The following is an 18,948-nucleotide window of genomic DNA, read 5'->3' on the forward strand; positions in this document are numbered from 1 at the left end:
TTCTCCCCTTCTTAAACATGGGCACCACACTGGCCTTTTTCCAGTCCTCAGGGACCTGTCCAGAGCACCATGAGAGCTCAAACAGCTGTGCCAGCGGTTCAGCAATGACACTTGGTGCTTGAACTTTAAACATGGATTCTCCTTTAAGGGAGAAAAATGTGGGAAACTGTGGCTTTTCTATTGCAGACTGGCAAAGTCCCAGCCTGCTGGGGGTCCTCCCATGCCCCACACACTGCAGGGCTGGGGACAGTGGGCTGCAAGTGAAGGGCACTGGGCCGGGACTGGTCATCTATGAGTCCTGGTACAAAAATGGTTGAGAACCACTGATTTAGTCCAACCCTCTGCTCCAAGCAGGACAACCACCAACTAGATCATCCCAGCCAAAGCTTTCTCTATCCAGGTCTTTAAAAACCTCCACGGATAGAGATTCCACCCTTCTGGGTAACCTGTTCCAGCGTTTTACTACCCTCCTAGTGAGAAAATTCTTCCTGATATCTAACATTAACTTCCCTTGCTGCAACTTGAGACCATTGCTCCCTGTTCTGTCATCTCCCACCACTGAGAACAGTCCAGCTCCATCCTCTTTAGAACCACCCTTCAGGCTGCTATTAAATCCCCCCTCAGTCTCCTCTTCTGCAGACTAAATGAGGCCCCCTCCCTCAGCCTCTCCTCTTTACAAGGGAGCGCTCTCACACATCCCAGCTTCTCTGTTCTCTTTTCAGCCTCATAGAACCACCCTGCTGTGCCCCGAGCAGCCTTCCCAGGGCAGAGCTCTCTCCCCGGCAGCCACCATGCAGGAGCCGCGGTGGAGCGAGGGAAGGAGATGCCCAGAGCCTGAGCCGCGGGGACCCCGCGCTCCCCCTCCCGCCCCACGCGAGGCGGCTCCGGGCAACGACGTGTCTACTCAGAACCTTGAGGCGACAGAAAAAGCACCTGTTCGGCACGCAGGGCGCCTGCGCCGTACTACCGCTTCGCTTTCCCTCCCCTCCCAGCGCCTGCTCAGCCCAGAACGCGACAGACTGACTTCAGAGAGCGCATGCGTTATGTTCCCACTCCCTCTTCCCCTTCCCCACCCCGCCTGTGGGGCCCAGAACGAACACGCAAGGCGCATGCGTACTTCCTCCCCCCTCCCCCGTGTGCGAGGCGGAGCTGTTCTGTGAGCCGCTCGGAGGAGGCGTGTCCTGTGAGGGCCGCCGTAGGCTCGATGTGGCCTGCCCGGGGGAGGCCGTTCCACGTCAGCCGGAGCGGGCAGCGGGGCCGGGCCGGAGTCCCGCCGCGGAAGGCAGGTACCGCGCCGCAAGGGCCGGGCTGGGCCGCAGCGGCTGCCGCGCGGGGCGGCTGGGGCAGGGGTGACCTCGGCCGTGTGGGTCCCCTAGGAGCCGCGGGGGCAAACGGGAGACAGCCGATGTGTCCCGTCAGAGCCGCGGCCTGGAGGCACGCCCGACCCGCCGCGGCCTGCAGAGCTGCTTTGCGACGGGAACACCGCTGTGTTAATTTTCTGTTGGCAACAAAGAGCCGGGGAGCTCAAGGGGGCGAAAGAGTTTGGGAAACGCCGATGCAGGTTTTGAGCCACAGTGATTTCATCTTTTGCAGAGATTGACCCCGGGGGTTGTCGTACGTTTTCATAAACGTATTGTCATTTAGAAAGGGGCTGAATTGTAGAACAGACGAGTATCTTTGGGTAGATGCGATATTTCTTACTAGAGCACCTGAATAGTTGGGAAAATTGTTCTTGGGAACAGCTCGTGAAAGGGGTGGAGGAAGTCTTTTGCTTTTTTGCTTTGTTTAAACTGGTATCAGCACAAATTTTATAATGAGTTGTGTGTCTTGTGATGAAGGATGTTTATTCTGTGTCTTTCACCTGGTGGTGCAGCTCTATAGTTCAGGGGTAATGTTTTCGGATGCGTGATATAGTAATGTAGTGACAGGTATGTGTAAAACAAAGAGTTCCCCAACTGTGCAGGGGACTGCTTTGTTTTCAGTTTTGAAGCCAAGTAAAGGAGGAAGAATCATTGCCCATTCACCATTAACAGTAGAAACTTTAGGGGAATGGTTTTGTTAAATGGTAGGAGCCTAGTTCATATAGCAGTGTTAACTTGGAAAGCTGGTAACAAAGGATCTTATAAAACCTAATGGAGGGTGCCCTAAGGCTTGCGTGGCTCTCGGAGATTGAAGAATTAGAACCAGCAGCAGGACTGTTTTAGAGGCCATACAAATTATGAATGCTGCTTGCACAACACATGAAGCTTCTCGTCCATGTGAGCGCTATACTTCCAGTTTCAAAACTTATAAATTTTAAGGCTGCATCCAGAGGAGCACAGAAATGTGGCATGCATCTGTGGCACTACCACACACTGCATGTTTAGGTGTTCCCTGGACTCCTAGCTTGTAGTGTGGTGGGTTTTGCTTGACCCCAGGAGATCCTGGGGTCAAAAGAACCCATGCTCAAAAAAAGCAGGGTGGTACATGTGACAGCAGCATGTACCACCTAAAACCTGATCAGCTGAAGCCACACGGGTTACTGGCCAAGCTCCGTGCTGCAGAAGTGCTGCGGTTGGAGATCCTTGATGCCCCCAGGACCTGAGATAGGCTGCTGGGGCCAGGGTAGTTGCTGGCCCCAACTTCCTCTGCTTCATCTAGGGTAACCTGCTGCACACAAAAGCATGCATGACATGGGTGTTCCTCAAGGACAAGTAGCCCCAGCACAAGGTGTGCCACTTGGACATGGTCTAAGAGTTGAGCTCCTTGGGGTATGGGGTAATGCAGATGGATGGCATATGCTTCTGATGCAGATTTGGGAAGCTGTTCAGACCTAATGCAGTTCAGAACCTGAAGTTCCACACAGAAGTAACCAAAGATGGTCCCCTTTTCACACTTCTCTTCACCACCAAATAGTTGCATAACAGGTTCTGACCGTTCTAATGGTTCTGAACATAGTTCTGAAAGTCAGTAGCAAATGGAACCCAGGACCTCTTGGAGTAATGCTTCCTGCAGGTTAACTTTGGGGTTGTTTTTAAAGGAGCATGGTTCAATGTGACTAGTTTCAAGCACTTATTAAAATCAACATCTTGGGGATTTTATTTAAGTTAATACATGATAGGATTGGCCTGGTGGAGGGCCAGGCAGTTTGCTTCCCTTGGAAAGAATGCCTTTGCTGGTGCTAACAAGAGAGTTTCAGCCTTCTCCTCTTACCATCTCCTTGCCTTCCCATGTAGAAATTGAAGATAAAGATTTTGTTCTTTGGGGAAGTGCACTAGTTCTTCCCATCTCTTAGGGAGTCTTATCAAGGCAGGACTTTGACTGGGAGCATTCTCTGGTTCAGAGTCTTTCACATCTCACTCTTAGTGAGGGAAGCCATTTACCACTCCCTCCCCAATTCTGTATCCCAAGTGTGATGCCCTGTATAACTTGGAAATGGTGTGCCCAGGATTACTAGGTTCTGTGGACCTTTGCCTATAAAAATGGTGGGAGGGAGCTGTAGTTGAAATCCAAGATAAGTTAATAAAAGTTAAGATCTAGCTACTCTGGTCTCTTCTCATACATCTCTGTATTAGGGGTGAAGCAGCTAGCTGCAGGAACTTGAAGCATAGTCTATGGTGATGACTGGGGATAGAGGGTTCATGTGATTGGCGAGGTGACTGAATTGTCATTTTTAAAAATGTGAAAGCAGTTGGCCTTTTTTGGTGACCTGTTATTGGACCAATGGGAGAAATGTTAGAGAAGCTATTGGGCCCAAAGTGCCCTTTCACAGGTCATTCTGTGACCAACTACAATGTATACCATTGGTCCAATAAAAGAGATCACCAGACCACATTTCCTGTGTCATCATGGCTACAATAGGACTCTAACCTACTATTACTAAAAATGGTCATAAGTAAATTGCAATTTTTTAAAGATGACATGAGTATTTAAAACTTTTTTTTAAGAGTAACTTTAGGACTTGTTTTCACTCTAGAATTAATTTGAGTTTTGACCTGAGTTTTATACCTGCCTTATTTCATCCACACATGCAAATCCTAACTTTGAGTGTGATGGTGTTTTTTTAATCAAATGACTGTCCTGTTAGGAGAAACATGCTACTCCTTGAGTTATAATAGAGCTTGTCTGCTATTTAATCTCTCTCCAAAGCTCAAAGGCTGTTTTGTACTGTCTGATCTCATTCGGTACTTGCTAAGTTCAGAGGAGGTATGTTACAAGTAACTCTTGCTAACTCTGAAGTGAAAACCGCCTTAAATTGGGATTAAGGAATGTGTAATGGATGCTAAAACTTTTATGAAAGTCATCATATTTGTTGGATAGTCTCTCTCAGACCAGAGCATTTTTGGTTTAATAATAGTCCTTTTCATTAGCCCCTATTAAAAATAAATATATAAAACAAGTGCAAGCATTTTACGCAGTGATGTTTTGCTTAAGTGGTGGTTCTCGTTATTAAGATAGGAACTGCTGGTTTTCAATATTTTGTAATGTTCAGTTAATATCACTTGTTGAAGGAACTTATGAGTAGAGATCAAACGTAATAAATTAATTTTGAAAATAGCTTGATTTGAAAGTTGGCTGTAGGAAGTTAAAAATTGCATATCTGAAATGTACTCTTTACCTAGGGGTTTTTGTAAATCTGTATTTTAAAGTGTATAATAGCATGAGATGTTCACCCAATAGCAGAGTACTATAAGCCTTTCATTAAACAAAGGCCAAGGAAATCCTTTTGTACTCTTAATTGTCATTTATGTTTGCTATGAAAAGGCTTGCACTTGTTTTCACTTAAAACACTTGTGAAGATTTCGGAGTGCTTTACAACTCTTCTCAATCCACTAGGCCTTATAAAACTTTGCTGCATTAACATTTAAGCAATGAACAGAATTGCTTTATGTAGTTTTTGCTTCTTATTCTGGGGGTTTTTCCATACATGTTTTAATGATTTATTGTGAAACATTCTAATATTTTTGTTAATTGCATGGATATTGTGCTCTTCATGGAGGAGGGATTTTGAATATGTTTTTAAAAGATACTTTTATGTTATCTATTAAGTTTTCTTAACAGGTTGCATTTATTTCAGTTTGTTTTTCTAGACTCTGACATTTATCAAAAATAGTTCTTCTGTTAACAACTTCTGTAACCAAGAAAAATGACGGCTGCAGAGAATGTATGCTATACGTTGATTAATGTTCCCATGGATTCAGAACCACCATCTGAAATCAGCTTAAAAAATGACCTAGGTAAGTAATCTATTTTATGGATGGAAAGCTAGTCAGTTTTCTTTGAATTGACATTTTTTTTTCTTGTAATAGTCTAATCTTTTCTCTAATATTTGTTTTTGTAAAATATAAAACTTTTAAAGAAATGAAGCATTAATATTATATTGAAAAGTAAAAAAGTTGGTTTTGAAATTGGAGATGAGTTTCTCTGTTCACTATTTTGTGTTAGCAGCACTTCAGTATATTTATTAATCATATTCAGGTATTCACTGGTAGATGAGAATTGAGTACGCAGCAAATCTACAGATGACACCATGCTGGTTAGAATTCCCAGCACTATGAAGGATAAGATGAGGATTCAGAATGAATTGGTTCAAAATTGATAGACTATAAAAATAAAGACAAGTGCGATCACCCCCAGATATAAAACTGGGGAGTGACCGACAGGGCCGCAGTATGGCAGAAAAGGACCTGTGAGCTGAGTGTGACTCAAGTGTGCTCTAGTTGCAAAGAAGGCCAGTAGCATATGGCAGGGTTTGTCAACCAGGGGTACACATACACCTAGAGGTACTTAAATAGGTTATAGGGGTATGCAGAATGATTGAGAAAAATTAGTAAAGGTGCAACTTTTTTTGACTGATGTGGTTGATAAATGCCCTGTGCATGTACACAGCTGTAGTGCAGCATGCAGGCAGCCAGGAGCACAGCCGGGCAGTGTGGAGAGCAGTAGGGTCCGGCTGGCAAGTCTGTTGTGAGGGAAGTGAGGGGGGGACGGATCGAAGCCCTCGTGGTGAGGGACGGAGTGGGGCTGGGGCTGGGGCAGGTGCTGCACAGCTGGGGTGGAGTGGGGGACAGAGTCATGAGCTGCTTGTCTGTGGGGGGGTGGGCAGCTCCCACCACTGCACATACCCCAGGAGGACATGGGGGCATTCCTGTATCTGTGTATGCAGGGTGAAAGTGGGCTGGGGCCAGGGTGGCGCCGGGCTCTTCCCAGCAGGGGTTGGGCCATGGCTGTGCTCAGGGTAGCAGTGATGCTGGGAGCCAGGGCTATGGTGAATTTTGGGGTGGCTGCAGCCACCCCCATAGCTCCCCTCCCAGCACTACTGCTGCCCACTCAGAGCCCAGTGCCGTCCCAGCCCCAGTCCACAGCAGCAGGCCACCCTCGCCCTGCGCAGATGCACACAGCAGCAGGAGCTGCACCCACCCACGTCCCCTGAATGAGCTGCTCATGGTTCCATCTCCCACTCTGCCCAGCTGTGCAGTGCCTGCCCCTGCCCCTGCCCCAGCCCAACTCCTTCACCGCGGGGGACTTGACCTGCCCCTCAATGTCCCCAGCAGCGTATCAGGCCCAAACTGTTGTAACATAACTATGAGGTATGTGTTTTGGGCATTGAACTTCAAGAAAGCTGTACTTGGATTGGAAAGAGTCCTCTAAAGATTGGCAGGAATGATTGGAAAACTACTTACGGAAGAAAGTGGGAAGACTGGCAGTATTTAATTTGAAGACAATATTTGAGGGATTTGATAAGTCTTTAAATACCTAAAGAGTTGTTATAAGGAGGATGATAACATTATTATCTCTGGCCACAGGCAACAGGACAAGATGTAATGAGGCAAATTTAGGTTGGATATTAGAATGTGCTAATTATAAGGGTGGGTAAACGTGGGAACATAGAGACATTGTGGAATCTTTCTCCTTGGAATATTTTTAATATAGGTTAGAAAAGCATTTGTCTGAAAGGGTTTAGGTAGGGATGATCCTGCTTTGAGCAGGGGATTGGAGTAGATGATCTCCCAAGTTCCAGCCCTGTTTTTGTATGATTAATGATATTCTTGACGTAGCTCTTGTCATTAGGGTATGCCTATCTGTCTGGGAAGTCTGTTTTTCTATTATTTGCACAGAACATATTTATGCTTAGAGAGATTTGGTAAGATATTAGCTGTATTGGATACTTCAGATTTGTTCTTATTTGTAGGTCATTTTATATTGCTATTCGCATCATTGAAATAAATACTAAGGATATAAGAGCAATGTTAGAAGGTCTGTAACACCATGGGACATCTTGGTATGAAATGCTGCTTATCAGTAATAAAATATTTTTGTTAAATTAGTAAAGTGGAATTAACTGAATTTCAACAAAATTGAAATTGAAGCTTTATTTAATGCATCTATTCTCCTTTTCTATTCTTTTAGGAGTACAGATGTATTAGTATGCCACAGGGCATTGTTCTGAGGAGAGAGGTTTAGGTTTGTTAGCATTTAGGATAGAAATTTCTGTTAGATTACTTGTGGGAATGAAGGTTTCCTTTATCCTCTTTTGGTGGCTGTGCTTTATTTTGACTAGAACTCCTCATTTTCTCTCTCCCCTCTTTCCTATCCCTCTTCTAGAAAAAGGCGATGTAAAGTCCAAAACAGAGGCCTTGAAGAAAGTAATTATTATGATCCTGAATGGTGAAAAACTCCCTGGACTCCTGATGACCATTATACGCTTTGTACTGCCACTTCAAGATCATACTATCAAGAAATTGCTTTTAGTCTTTTGGGAGATAGTTCCCAAAACCACTCCAGATGGCAGACTGTTGCAAGAAATGATCCTTGTGTGTGATGCATATAGAAAGGTAAACCTTTTGTTTCCACTTGTGTGAAGATCCATCATTGACACATTTGAGCAATCTATATACGAAGGATATCAAGTTAACCACACATTTGTTATAAATAATGAGTGAATGGTCTACTTTACCTTCATAACCACTGTATTTGAATGATTCAGGATAAAGGAAACTACCAACTAGAAAACCAGTCGCTCAAGTGAACTCGAGCATTTTCATTCACTACCATGACTAAACGAAGATATCTCATGCTATCTGCTTTCCAGCTGGTGTTGAATTTCAGAAATGAGGACCAACCCAGTTTGTCTCTTTTGGTGGCATCTCTGAGGATAGGTAGACTCACATAAGGGGAAGAAGTTATCTTTAGGATAGTTGTGTCCCAAGCAATTTAGTGGTTTAGAGATTGTAATGTGCACCTTCATATACGCCTGGGAATGAATTTACAAAAAAGTAGTTTTGGGGAGATCTGTGGGGAGTTTTTCCCATGCAAAGGTTAGTGTGGGAGAAAACACAAGAGTGCCTGTTTGATAAGTTAATCAATGGGCAGTGTGGGCAGACCTCACTGGCAGAGCAAATGTGGGTGTTTAATCTTGAAGGACACTGTTTTTGTTCTGGTAACTGTTTTTTTTTTTTTTTTTTGGTTGGTAGGTAAAATATTCTTCTTTGTTTGAAGAGAAAGTAGTTTAATTACAGAGTTTAATTAAAAAGGTTTTTATTTATCTATCCCCCCCCCCACTCCCTCCCGCCAGTCATTTTAGCTCTTGTTCTGAGTGACTATTAACAGCAGCAGGAAAACAGTGTAATAGCAACACTGAATATTCCAGAAGATGTTAATGCTTTACTTTCTTACTCCAGGATCTTCAGCACCCTAACGAATTTATCCGAGGCTCCACGCTTCGTTTTTTGTGTAAGCTGAAAGAAGCAGAATTGTTAGAGCCTTTGATGCCAGCTATTCGTGCATGTTTGGAACATCGTCACAGCTATGTGCGCAGAAATGCAGTACTTGCAATCTACACAATTTACAGGTAAGTACAGTAATTCACTCAGTCCTTTGGAAACATAGGGCTCAAGGCATTATTAGCCTCTGGAAGACATTATATTTATCACTTGATTAGCTTGTTAATCATGCAGTAAATTGTAACATGCCATATGTTCAACTAGCTGTGAAGATGTTCCATAGGTAATGGTGGTTTGTATGGCACTTTAATTTTGAACATGTGACATAGTCAGCTTTGCCTTGCAGCCCGGATGCAAGGTATTAATTCAGCAAATATGAGTGTGTATATTCCATACATTCATTCACTTCTTTATCATAAATGCACATAGGGTTTTGAACAAAAAACAAAGATTCATCCTATTTGAATGGCTTGTTTTGGGTATTTGTTAAGATTGATTAATCAAGATAAATAGAGGATAGCCATGTCTTTAACTTTTTCCCAATGTTTTAAAAAAGAAACTTTGAACATCTTATTCCTGATGCTCCGGAACTGATCCATGATTTCTTGGTGAATGAAAAAGATGCAAGCTGCAAAAGAAATGCATTCATGATGCTGATTCATGCAGATCAGGTAATATTGATTGCCTTTGCCTCTTGTGGCTCTGTATTTGAACAGCAATTAAATAATTGATCTGTTGCATGATTTGTTAATGGTTTAAACTATTAAGGTACTTTTGTATAGGCAGGCAGGAGGTAGGGCAGAGCAGTGCCTTAAGGACTGTTTCAGAGAGGCATAAACATTAGTTGGCTACAACGTAGTTTGTCAGGTGATAGGAATGGACTGCCAGTCTTGGAGGAAATGGTGTAATATGTCTAAAACTTCTTCACTCTTAGCAAGCTTTATTGAGCCCATTGATCTATGTTCTTGGGAATTTTTCAGAACTTTATTCTATGAAAGACTTTAGCCTGAAAACTGCAAACTTACAACTAATTTAAGTTATGAATAAGTATTTGGATATGGGCATCCAGTGATTTGAGAGCTTCTTAAATATTTGGCAGTTCTAATATTATAAAAGCCTAAGTCTGTCTGTAACGCTTTATTCACATTCTGATTGGCTGATGGAAGCAGTCAGAGTGCTCCAAGCATGGGAGAGCGCCACCATGATTCTGAAGCCATGCCAGGGCACCTTGTGCACCATCCCACTCCCTGCAAGAGGCTGAACAGTGGCAGCATGGGGCGTTAGGTGGCTGCACTCCATCTCAGACCCCTCCTCCCCGTCCCCTTTTTATTCTTACTGGGCAATTGGCTACTGCTTTAATAAAGGCTTTAATAGATCTCCATTTGCCAGCAATACAATTGGCTTGTTTGGAAGGAAGGTGCATTGACATCCAGAGAGAGCAAGAGCAAGAAAGAAAGAGAGGGTTTTTTGGCCCATGAAGGTCTGGCAAAACTGAAAACTTGCCTATGGCCTACTGTTTTTTTTTTGTAACTGTTATCATTAGTTGAAAAACTGATAACCTTCTGAAGCCAGACTGCAGTTTCTGTGTCTCATTTGTTCAAAAACCGAATGCTTGTTATGTAGCAGTAATGTTTCAGTGTTATGTAGCAGTGATGTTTCAATGTTTCACTTCATTTGTCTTACCAGTGGCAAAAACAAGGAAAAAATTGGGTAAAATCAATGATCTTTATGGACTAAATGGATAAATTTGTTCTTAACATGTATTTTATATATTTTTATTAGTCTTGTAGGCTATTTGAAAACTGCAGGCTGAATTGAGAGAGAGACTTTTTGTTAGTTGTGGAGTGATGATTTTAACATTTATGTTTGTATTATTATTTTTGTCAGATTCCTTTGCTTTATCTGAGAAGCTTTTTATTATTATTTTTGTAGGATCGAGCTTTGGATTATTTGAGTACTTGCATTGACCAAGTCCAGACATTTGGTGACATTCTTCAGTTGGTTATAGTTGAACTAATTTACAAGGTAAAGGGAAAAGGAAATAGTGCGTTTTTACACAAAATTGATAACTGCATTTTAAACTGTTCGGTATAGTAAGATGGTTCATAACTGGAACTTTTATCTTAAGTGACCAGTTAGCTCCTGTTGGAAATTACTCCTTTGTGACTAGAACTGGAGATAATTTCTCTTAAAAACAATGGATTAATTGTGGTGTTGATAAGGCAAAAAAAAATATACAGCATCTGTCTTGCTGTATCCTGGACTGTCAGTAAATATTCTGGCTTGTGATATTCTAACTCTTTTACATATTGAGTGCGCCATCTCAATAGGATATACAGACTTTTTAAATTTGAAATTGAATACTGAAATTGAATACTATCTAATTTTGTATTGCCCAGTTTGCCTGGGATGAGGTCTTTTATCCTTAAACTAGATCGGCCATGTTTTTCACTGGCATCTGAAATGGGCTGATGTTGGCTATTGGTGTACAGCTTTTCACTTTCTTTTAATATGCTTTTCATCTCTTGACTTTCTCCTCCAGGTCTGTCATGCTAATCCATCAGAAAGAGCTCGATTTATTCGCTGTATCTATAATTTACTGCAGTCATCTAGTCCTGCAGTAAAATATGAAGCGGCAGGCACGTTGGTTACGCTTTCCAGTGCACCTACAGCAATCAAGGTATTGGAGTGAATTTATGATACCACTGAACATTTTAATAAGCCTTCTGCATGTTACATTGACAGTATTGGTTTGTAATATAATCTGAAAATTTTTAATCTGTAGTGCCTAAAAGGTTAAAATTCTTTGTCATTAACTGGTTTTTGCTAGACAGGGTGCAGCTTTCTTATCAACCTCTCCTTTTGTACTGGTCAACAGAAAAACACATTAGGACTCCTTACTGTTTTTTGGTATGTAGAAAACAAGTGGTGTTGCCCATCCAGTTGCTGGTGGATGTATACAAGAATAGCATGCAGTGGTTGCTATTAATTTGCATTCTTTTACATGTGTTTTAACAGGGCATCAGAATACCTAACTAGTCAAAAATGAAGCTACTCTCTCTTACCAATAAGAGTTTTCCCGCTCTGTTAGGCACTGGTGAAACTTTACCTGATGTACTGTGTCCATTTTGGGGCCCTGCATTTCAAGAAGGATGTGGACAAATTGGAGAGAGTCCAGCGCAGAGCGACAGGAATGATTAGGGGCTAGGAAGCTAGACTTATGATGAAAGGCTGTAAGAAATAGGTTTATTTAGTCTGCAGAAGAGAAGACTGAGGGTGGGATTTGATGACAGTCTCCAAATACTTGAAGGGTGATTATTAGGGCCGTGCGAAGCTTTGGTTGCTGATTTGACTCGGAGGAGATTTGGCCCAATTCAGAGGCCAAATCCGAATTGAATCGGGGCACTAATAGGTCTGAATTGATTTGAAGCCTCTGATTTTGATTTGGCAATTCAGGCAGTTCCCACTCGCCACCGCAGGGAGCTGTACCCGTACTTTGTGCCACTAGGCAGGGGGTGGGAAGGGGGTTGTGGGGTGGGGACCATAGGTTGGGGGACCCCCATGAAGCCCCATTCCCTGCCTGCTCCCTCAGCCCCCGTGAACATACCCCAGTCCCCGCCTGCACTCTCAGCCACCTCTCTCACCCCTGGTTGCCCTGCCCAGCCCCAGTGCCCTGGCACTTTATATTTAGAAAAAACAAACAAACGCCCTGCACTCACCAGCTGCTGCAGCAGCCATCAGGACTTCTGGGGTCTTGTAGCAGAGTCCCCCCACACAGCACAGGGCAGTGGAGGAAAACGGGGATTGTCCCCCCACCTCCCGCCTGGCAGGAGCCAGTGAGCGCGGGGCTTTATTTTTTTAAGTGCTGGGGCCAGGCAGGGCTGCCATTGATGGACCTGGGAGAGCGGGCAGGGATGGGGCCTGTTCAATTCAGAGATTCAGTAGCGGCCGAGTCTCCAAATCAGCTTTGGTTGAATTGATTCAGGCCAGTGATTCGAATCACTGAAGCAAATCACTGTCTCCTGAATTGGCTGAATCTGAAGCAAATACTAGCTGCTTCGCACAGGCTTAAGGATTATGGTGAGAATGAAGGTGGGCTTTTCTCTGTGGCCATATGGGACAGGACAGGAGCAATAACCTTAAGGGGCAGCAGAGTGAACTTGGGTTGGAGATTAGGAGCAACTTTCTGACTATGAGGGCAGTCAAGTATTGGAACAAGCTACCTAGAGAATTTGTGGAATCTCCATCCCTAGAAAACTTCAGGAGTAAGTTGGACAGGCACTTAGCTGGGATGGCTTCTTCAGAAATGATTCTGCCTTGACCATGGGGCTAGATTAGATGACCTTGTGAGGTCCCTTCCAGCCTGACTTTCTTATGATCCTGTATCCTTTTAGAAACAGGATGAAAGTGTGTTTTAATTCAGCGTGGAAGGTTTGAATAATATAGTTGGGGGGGGGAGTTAATGCAATTGTATATTAGTGCTGACCCTTATTTGTCTCTCATTGATAAACAGACAATTGTAGTACCCAGGGCTGTTGATCTGACATGATGTAAACACTAAACTCACACAGAAGCTTATTCAGTAAAATCCAGGATTAAAGAAACAGGTCACAAGTACTTGAAATGGTAGTTTCAAAGTCAGATGGAGTATTCTTTTTTGAAATTTTCTTTACTCCAGTGTGGTTATTTGGCTGTATCCAATACTGTAGTTAGAAGTTGTGAAATTTAAAACTGTATTTAGGTATGCTAAAATTTTGTTTTTTGATTTAGTTTAATTATCCGTGGTATACATATAAAGTTTGACCCAAAGCATGAATGGCAGTCCTTCTGTTCACAGTTTTTAGATCAGGCCCTCATACTCGTAGCCATATGAATTTTAATGCATTTTTTATTAACATAACAAAAGTATACTCTGAAAAGTTGATTTGCTTCCTCACCACTGTACTGTTGCTTATGTTTTGTTTGAACCATAGAAGCAGACCCTGTTTCTAGCCTGGGACATTTTTAGCATGAATACAGACGGTGCTGGTGAGATGACTTTTCTGAGCTGGAAGAACAGGTGTAACTTATTTGAACATTCTGCCTCACCATTGCCTCTGGAACTTGGTGCTATACTAAAAAGTAAAAATGGATATTTTTGATCAGCCTCATTACTCAGTAGCTAAAATTGCATTTTAGAACATGCAAAAGGCTATTGGTAATGTATAAATTAGATGAGACCTTAATGAATAAGGCAATTCTAGCAATTAAGTCATAAACAAGTATTCAGCAGCTTTTTTTATAGGTTATTTAAAACAGATGCTCACATTTTTAATGTATTTCTTGACTGGATTTCCCACAGGAGTTGGTGTTCTTTTTCAGTATAGGGTGTTCTTTTCTTTTTTGAAATATTGCTTCCATTCTTTTATAGGCAGCAGCTCAATGCTATATTGATTTGATTATTAAAGAAAGTGATAACAATGTGAAGCTTATTGTCTTGGACCGCTTGGTTGAACTGAAGGAGCATCCCGCTCATGAACGGGTGTTACAAGTAAGCAGATTGCTTGTTTTCCCTTTGGCAAGCCTATTTTAAGTTTTGTTTTACCTTTATATATAAAAAAGATGAACTATGCTTTTGAAAATATTTTTTTCATGTATTTATAGAAGGCATCCTACCAGCATTTCATGTTTCGATCTACTAATTCTATTTAACCACTTGAGAACTGACGGTAATAAATGCTGATTTGTTTGAAAACTTGAGTGGTGCAGCCTGCAGGAAAGGCACTGTTTAGTTTTATCCATGAAAAGAAAGGAAGTTAGCTGTGTTAGTGTGAAGTCAGATGGAAGGCAGGGCAGGATGGCACTGTAGGGCAGGCGTGACCAACTGTGGCATAGGCAGCCTCTGTGTGTGGCACATGGCAGATTGTGGAGGGGTAAAGTGGGGAGGCAGTGCTGTTTGGTGTTTTAGTACTTTTTTTTAAAAAAAATCGTAAAATGTGTGTGTATTTAATCAAAGTAAAGGTATATCTATTCATTTCAGGACCTGGTTATGGACATATTGAGAGTGCTGAGTACACCAGACTTAGAAGTGCGTAAAAAAACCCTTCAGTTAGCTCTGGATCTTGTGTCATCCAGAAATGTAGAAGAGGTAAAATATGTGTTTTTAGTGCTTTAATTCCTGTGTTTTTTGTCAGTGAAGCATATGGATTAATTGAAACTCACTGGCTCTATCTTACAGCTGGTGATTGTTCTGAAGAAAGAAGTGATCAAAACAAACAATGTAACAGAACATGAAGATACTGACAAATACAGGCAGCTGCTTGTTCGGACATTGCATTCCTGTAGCGTTCGGTTTCCAGATATGGCTGCAAATGTTATTCCTGTGGTATATAATATTTAATTATATTTGCAGAAATGTATTTTATATGTTCAAAAATCCCCGCTACCCACTCAGGAGAATAACTGGGGCAGAGTTCTTCACTGGAATGTGAAGACTTTCTTAAAAATAAGGACAGTAACCTATGGCCTCTGAGCCAGATCTGGCCCATAAGGATTCCATCTTCCCTGCAGTGGCTTTCAGTAGCAAAAGGATGTGTTTTAGCGCATGGTGGCAGTGGGATTTGCTCACAAGGGAAGTGGCAGCAGCAGGGTCATAAGTGGCAGCCCATCCTGGGGTTGAGCTACATTAATTTGGCCCACAGTTGTTAAAAGGCTGCCACAGTCTGTCCTAATAAACTTTAAGGTGCCTTTTAATTTTCTGATTACTCTTCTACAGTCTTTATTTTTGTGTGTGGTGTTCCTCCTGGAGAGAACAAACTAGAAAAATACATGCTCTAAAAACCCTGTAAATCGGTGGCAATGATTATGCTTATATCTTTAGACTATACACTAGTTTGTATTTAAAGTAACGTTGTTTGAATTTTGCTTTGATATCTAGTAGGTGAATATTAAAAAAAAATGCATAGATAATTTTATTGTTTTGAATTAGCAGAGAAAGCATTGGCATGTCAGTTTTCATCAGTTGGAACTATAATGCAAAATACATACATATTTGCTTTATGATTCTTGCCCTTGTTCCATCAGTTGCTCTTTTGTTGGTTGGTACTGTACTATCTCGTGCAAAGCTTTAGCCAGTTTTTCAAATTGTGGAACTCCTTCTGTTTGTGCTTATGTTTACTTTTTTGTCCTAGCTGATGGAGTTCCTGAGTGATAATAATGAAGCTGCAGCTGCTGATGTCTTGGAGTTTGTTCGTGAAGCAATTCAGCGTTTTGATACTCTGCGGCCTCTTATTGTTGAAAAGATGCTGGAAGTCTTTCATGCCATTAAATCTGTGAAGTAAGTTTAAAATACTTTTAAGAAATGTAATCCACGCTAGCTTCAAATTATACACAATTGTTCTAGCGTAGGTATCTGAAAGCAGGCATTAGAAAAGAAAGTGAATGATTTTAGTGAAGTACTATCAGCCTCTCTTTATATTTAAATATATTTTTAATATATGGCAGGAGATCCATTTATGTTTAGGAGGAAGTCCCTTCCAAATTTATGTGAAAAAAACATATAGTATGATACTTGCATTGAATAAGGAACAGTCATTTTAATCTTATCCTTATGATTTAATTGTTAATTGTATTCACTTTGCTAGCAGGCAGCATTGCTAATGTAGAGTAAATTTAAAGTGATGTGTCCATTAAAGTAAAGTATGGCTGCCAGGGGATCCCAATAACAGGATTTTAATCCACTTAAATATGTTTAAAGGAAACTAGAAATTACTTATTGTGTGTCATGAGGGAACTTGCCTAAACAGGATTCTGAACTCTGTACTTATTTCATAGTCTACTAATACCTGTAATGCCATAGTGACTTTCAGAATTCCTGTAAGCTTTGCATTACAGCAGCAGAGGTTCAGCAATAGCAAAAGAAATCAGTTTCCTGTAGTAGACCATCCTTTTTATTGTCCTTGCAGTAGCCATCACTTAATTGTAGTTTTCCTACAGTTCAGATCAAATTGGAACCTCTGGTGAAATTAAGATGATGGGGCAAAAACAAAGCAAGGCGAAAAATGGGGTTTGCTGCTTTATATTCATCCTGTTTTGATTTGTAATCTATCTTGATGTGTAGATTTTCTGACTGATCTGCTAGCAAGTTTAAAATTTGGCCCTATTTTAACATTAATGGTTTATTAGAAGTGTTACAATTAACTTTATCATAAAAAGACAATTCCTGGTAATATTTAGAAGGTATTGGAACTGAACTTCAAGTGTAGCCAGGGATACTATCCTTAACAGAAAGCACCAGTTCTTTTAATTTATATATTCCAATTATAACAAAATGAACTAGATCAGCACTACCAAAAAGAGGTTGGTTGTTCTAGATCAGTTTTGTGTTGTGTTCTTTAGCTTGTTAACCTACTTAAAAGCACAGCATAGCCTCTTAAGGTTGGTGTATCTGGTATTTCCTCAATGTCCATGAGGGCACAATGGACAATAATTGCCCCTGGTACCATTTTCAGTGGTGAATGAAATGTAGCTGAATTTGCTTTCTTATGTTAGGATTTACCGGGGAGCGCTGTGGATTTTAGGAGAATATTGCAGTACAAAGGAAGATATTCAAAGTGTGATGACAGAAGTCCGCAGATCACTGGGAGAGGTATGTCTGTGTTGTCTGTCAATGCTTCTCTGCTTTTGTTTCTGCATTTTTGGATGTAATTTAATATTTTAATGTAAAGTAAGATTAAAAATGCATTTAAGATGTTTCATCTTTTAATCTGCAAGAAGTGGTAGGCTCTAGTGTGCACCAAAGTGGTTTGGAAGCCTAACAGTGCCTCAATCACTATAAGAAAATAAATTCTAAATGCCTATACATTTTTGTCACTTGATTTTTTTGTTTTTTATCATGGAAAATCAGAGCTTCCCCTACCCCTTTTTAGTTCACAGAATGCAGGTCCAGGCCTCTTACTCCCAAGCCAGTCTCCTGGCCCTGCTGGTGGCCCTCCCTCCCTCCCTTCTTCTCCCCCTCAGCCCTGCTGGAGGGGGTCCCCAGCTGCCAGGGCTACAGGGCCAGGGACCCAGGTCCGCAGCTCTCTGCCCCATGCAGGAGGCAGTGGCTGCTGCAGTAGTGTGTGGAACTTGGCTCCCTTCCTTGCTGCGGGCTTGGGCCGGGGATGCCGGCTGCCCACTGCTCTGCATATTCCTGGAGGGACAGGGGGGACTTATGCCTTCCCAGATATGTGCATGGGGCAGGGGTGGGCTACCTGCTGTGCTACCACCATGCTGCCCTCCCCTGGAGCCTCCGCAGCCCAGTGGGTGCAACCTAGTGCTGTAGGGAACAGCAGGGCCCTGTAAGGAAGCTTGCTGCTGCTGTGAGCTTCAAGGTGTCCCCTGCCTTTGTGGCAGCACTGAGGGGCACAACCCCATGCCGCTGCCCCGTGTGCAGGAGACACCTTGCCAGGGCAGCACATTTCTTGCAATGGCAAGCAGCTTCCCTATCTGGCCCTGCTTTGCCCTGCAGTGCCAAATAGCACCCACTGGGCTGTGGAGGGTAACAGGGCAGGAAGCCCAAGCCTGCAGTGGGTGACCTATGCCCATCCCACATAAATCTGGGGTCCCCTTCTGCCTCCCTTCCCCCCCAGGAGTATGTGCAGCAGCAGGGAGCTGGTTCTGCTCCCAGCCCCATCCTACTCCCTGCTGGGTTCCTGTGGTTGTCCATTGTGGCCCTGGGCCTCAACACACTGCTTGAGTGGGATGCAGCCCCAGCCTGGCCCTATTCCCTTCCTCCCTATGGGGGCCTTAATTCCCCCTCCTCTCCCAACTTACCTGTGGGAGATGCTCTTCAGGCTGCCTAGTAGCCAAGTGCATGGTGCCCCATGCCTGACTGCCTTCCTCCTGTTCCCCCCAGCCCCTTTCAGGCTGGAACTCTGTTAGTCTGCAGTGAGCTCTTTATAAAACTGCAAAATCTGTGGGCTTCTCCGTTAAAATGAGAAATCTGCTTTTTCTCGGGTAAGGGAAAAATCCACATTTTTCTCTCTTTTCTGTGGGAAATAGAAAACCCGGATCCCTGTTCCTGATGCTGTACTTCTGTTGTATCTTTTTTTCAAGGAAACTAGTAGACCAATAGCGTTCTCTTTGTTGTAAGAGATGAATATCCAACCTCACTGTCAGAAGGGTAAACGAGAGAATCTTTTTGGGGAAAATGAAGGATGAATTGTAAATTACAATTTGTTCATTGTTTAAAAACAGATAATTCCTTTCCTTTTGTAATTTCTAAAAG

The 18,948-nt window shown here is 42.5% G+C and overlaps 1 protein-coding gene across 1 annotated transcript in view; it reads left to right on the forward strand.

Annotated features, from left to right (window-relative positions):
- The first annotated feature begins 1,163 nt into the window (after positions 1-1,163).
- COPB1 (coatomer protein complex subunit beta 1) overlaps positions 1,164-18,948 on the forward strand; it is a 30,464-nt gene continuing 12,679 nt past the window's right edge. Inside the window, exons 1-12 of the mRNA XM_019551465.1 lie at positions 1,164-1,282; positions 5,057-5,216; positions 7,585-7,814; positions 8,661-8,830; positions 9,259-9,373; positions 10,635-10,727; positions 11,245-11,382; positions 14,113-14,232; positions 14,722-14,829; positions 14,920-15,066; positions 15,872-16,017; positions 17,232-17,328. Coding sequence (XP_019407010.1) covers positions 5,126-5,216; positions 7,585-7,814; positions 8,661-8,830; positions 9,259-9,373; positions 10,635-10,727; positions 11,245-11,382; positions 14,113-14,232; positions 14,722-14,829; positions 14,920-15,066; positions 15,872-16,017; positions 17,232-17,328 — 1,455 coding nt within the window. The 5' untranslated portion in view covers positions 1,164-1,282; positions 5,057-5,125. The remainder of the gene's footprint in view (positions 1,283-5,056; positions 5,217-7,584; positions 7,815-8,660; positions 8,831-9,258; positions 9,374-10,634; positions 10,728-11,244; positions 11,383-14,112; positions 14,233-14,721; positions 14,830-14,919; positions 15,067-15,871; positions 16,018-17,231; positions 17,329-18,948) is intronic.

This window comes from Crocodylus porosus, unplaced genomic scaffold (assembly GCF_001723895.1).
Source record: "Crocodylus porosus isolate Cpor-Errol unplaced genomic scaffold, CroPor_comp1, whole genome shotgun sequence".
NCBI lineage: Eukaryota > Metazoa > Chordata > Crocodylia > Crocodylidae > Crocodylus > Crocodylus porosus.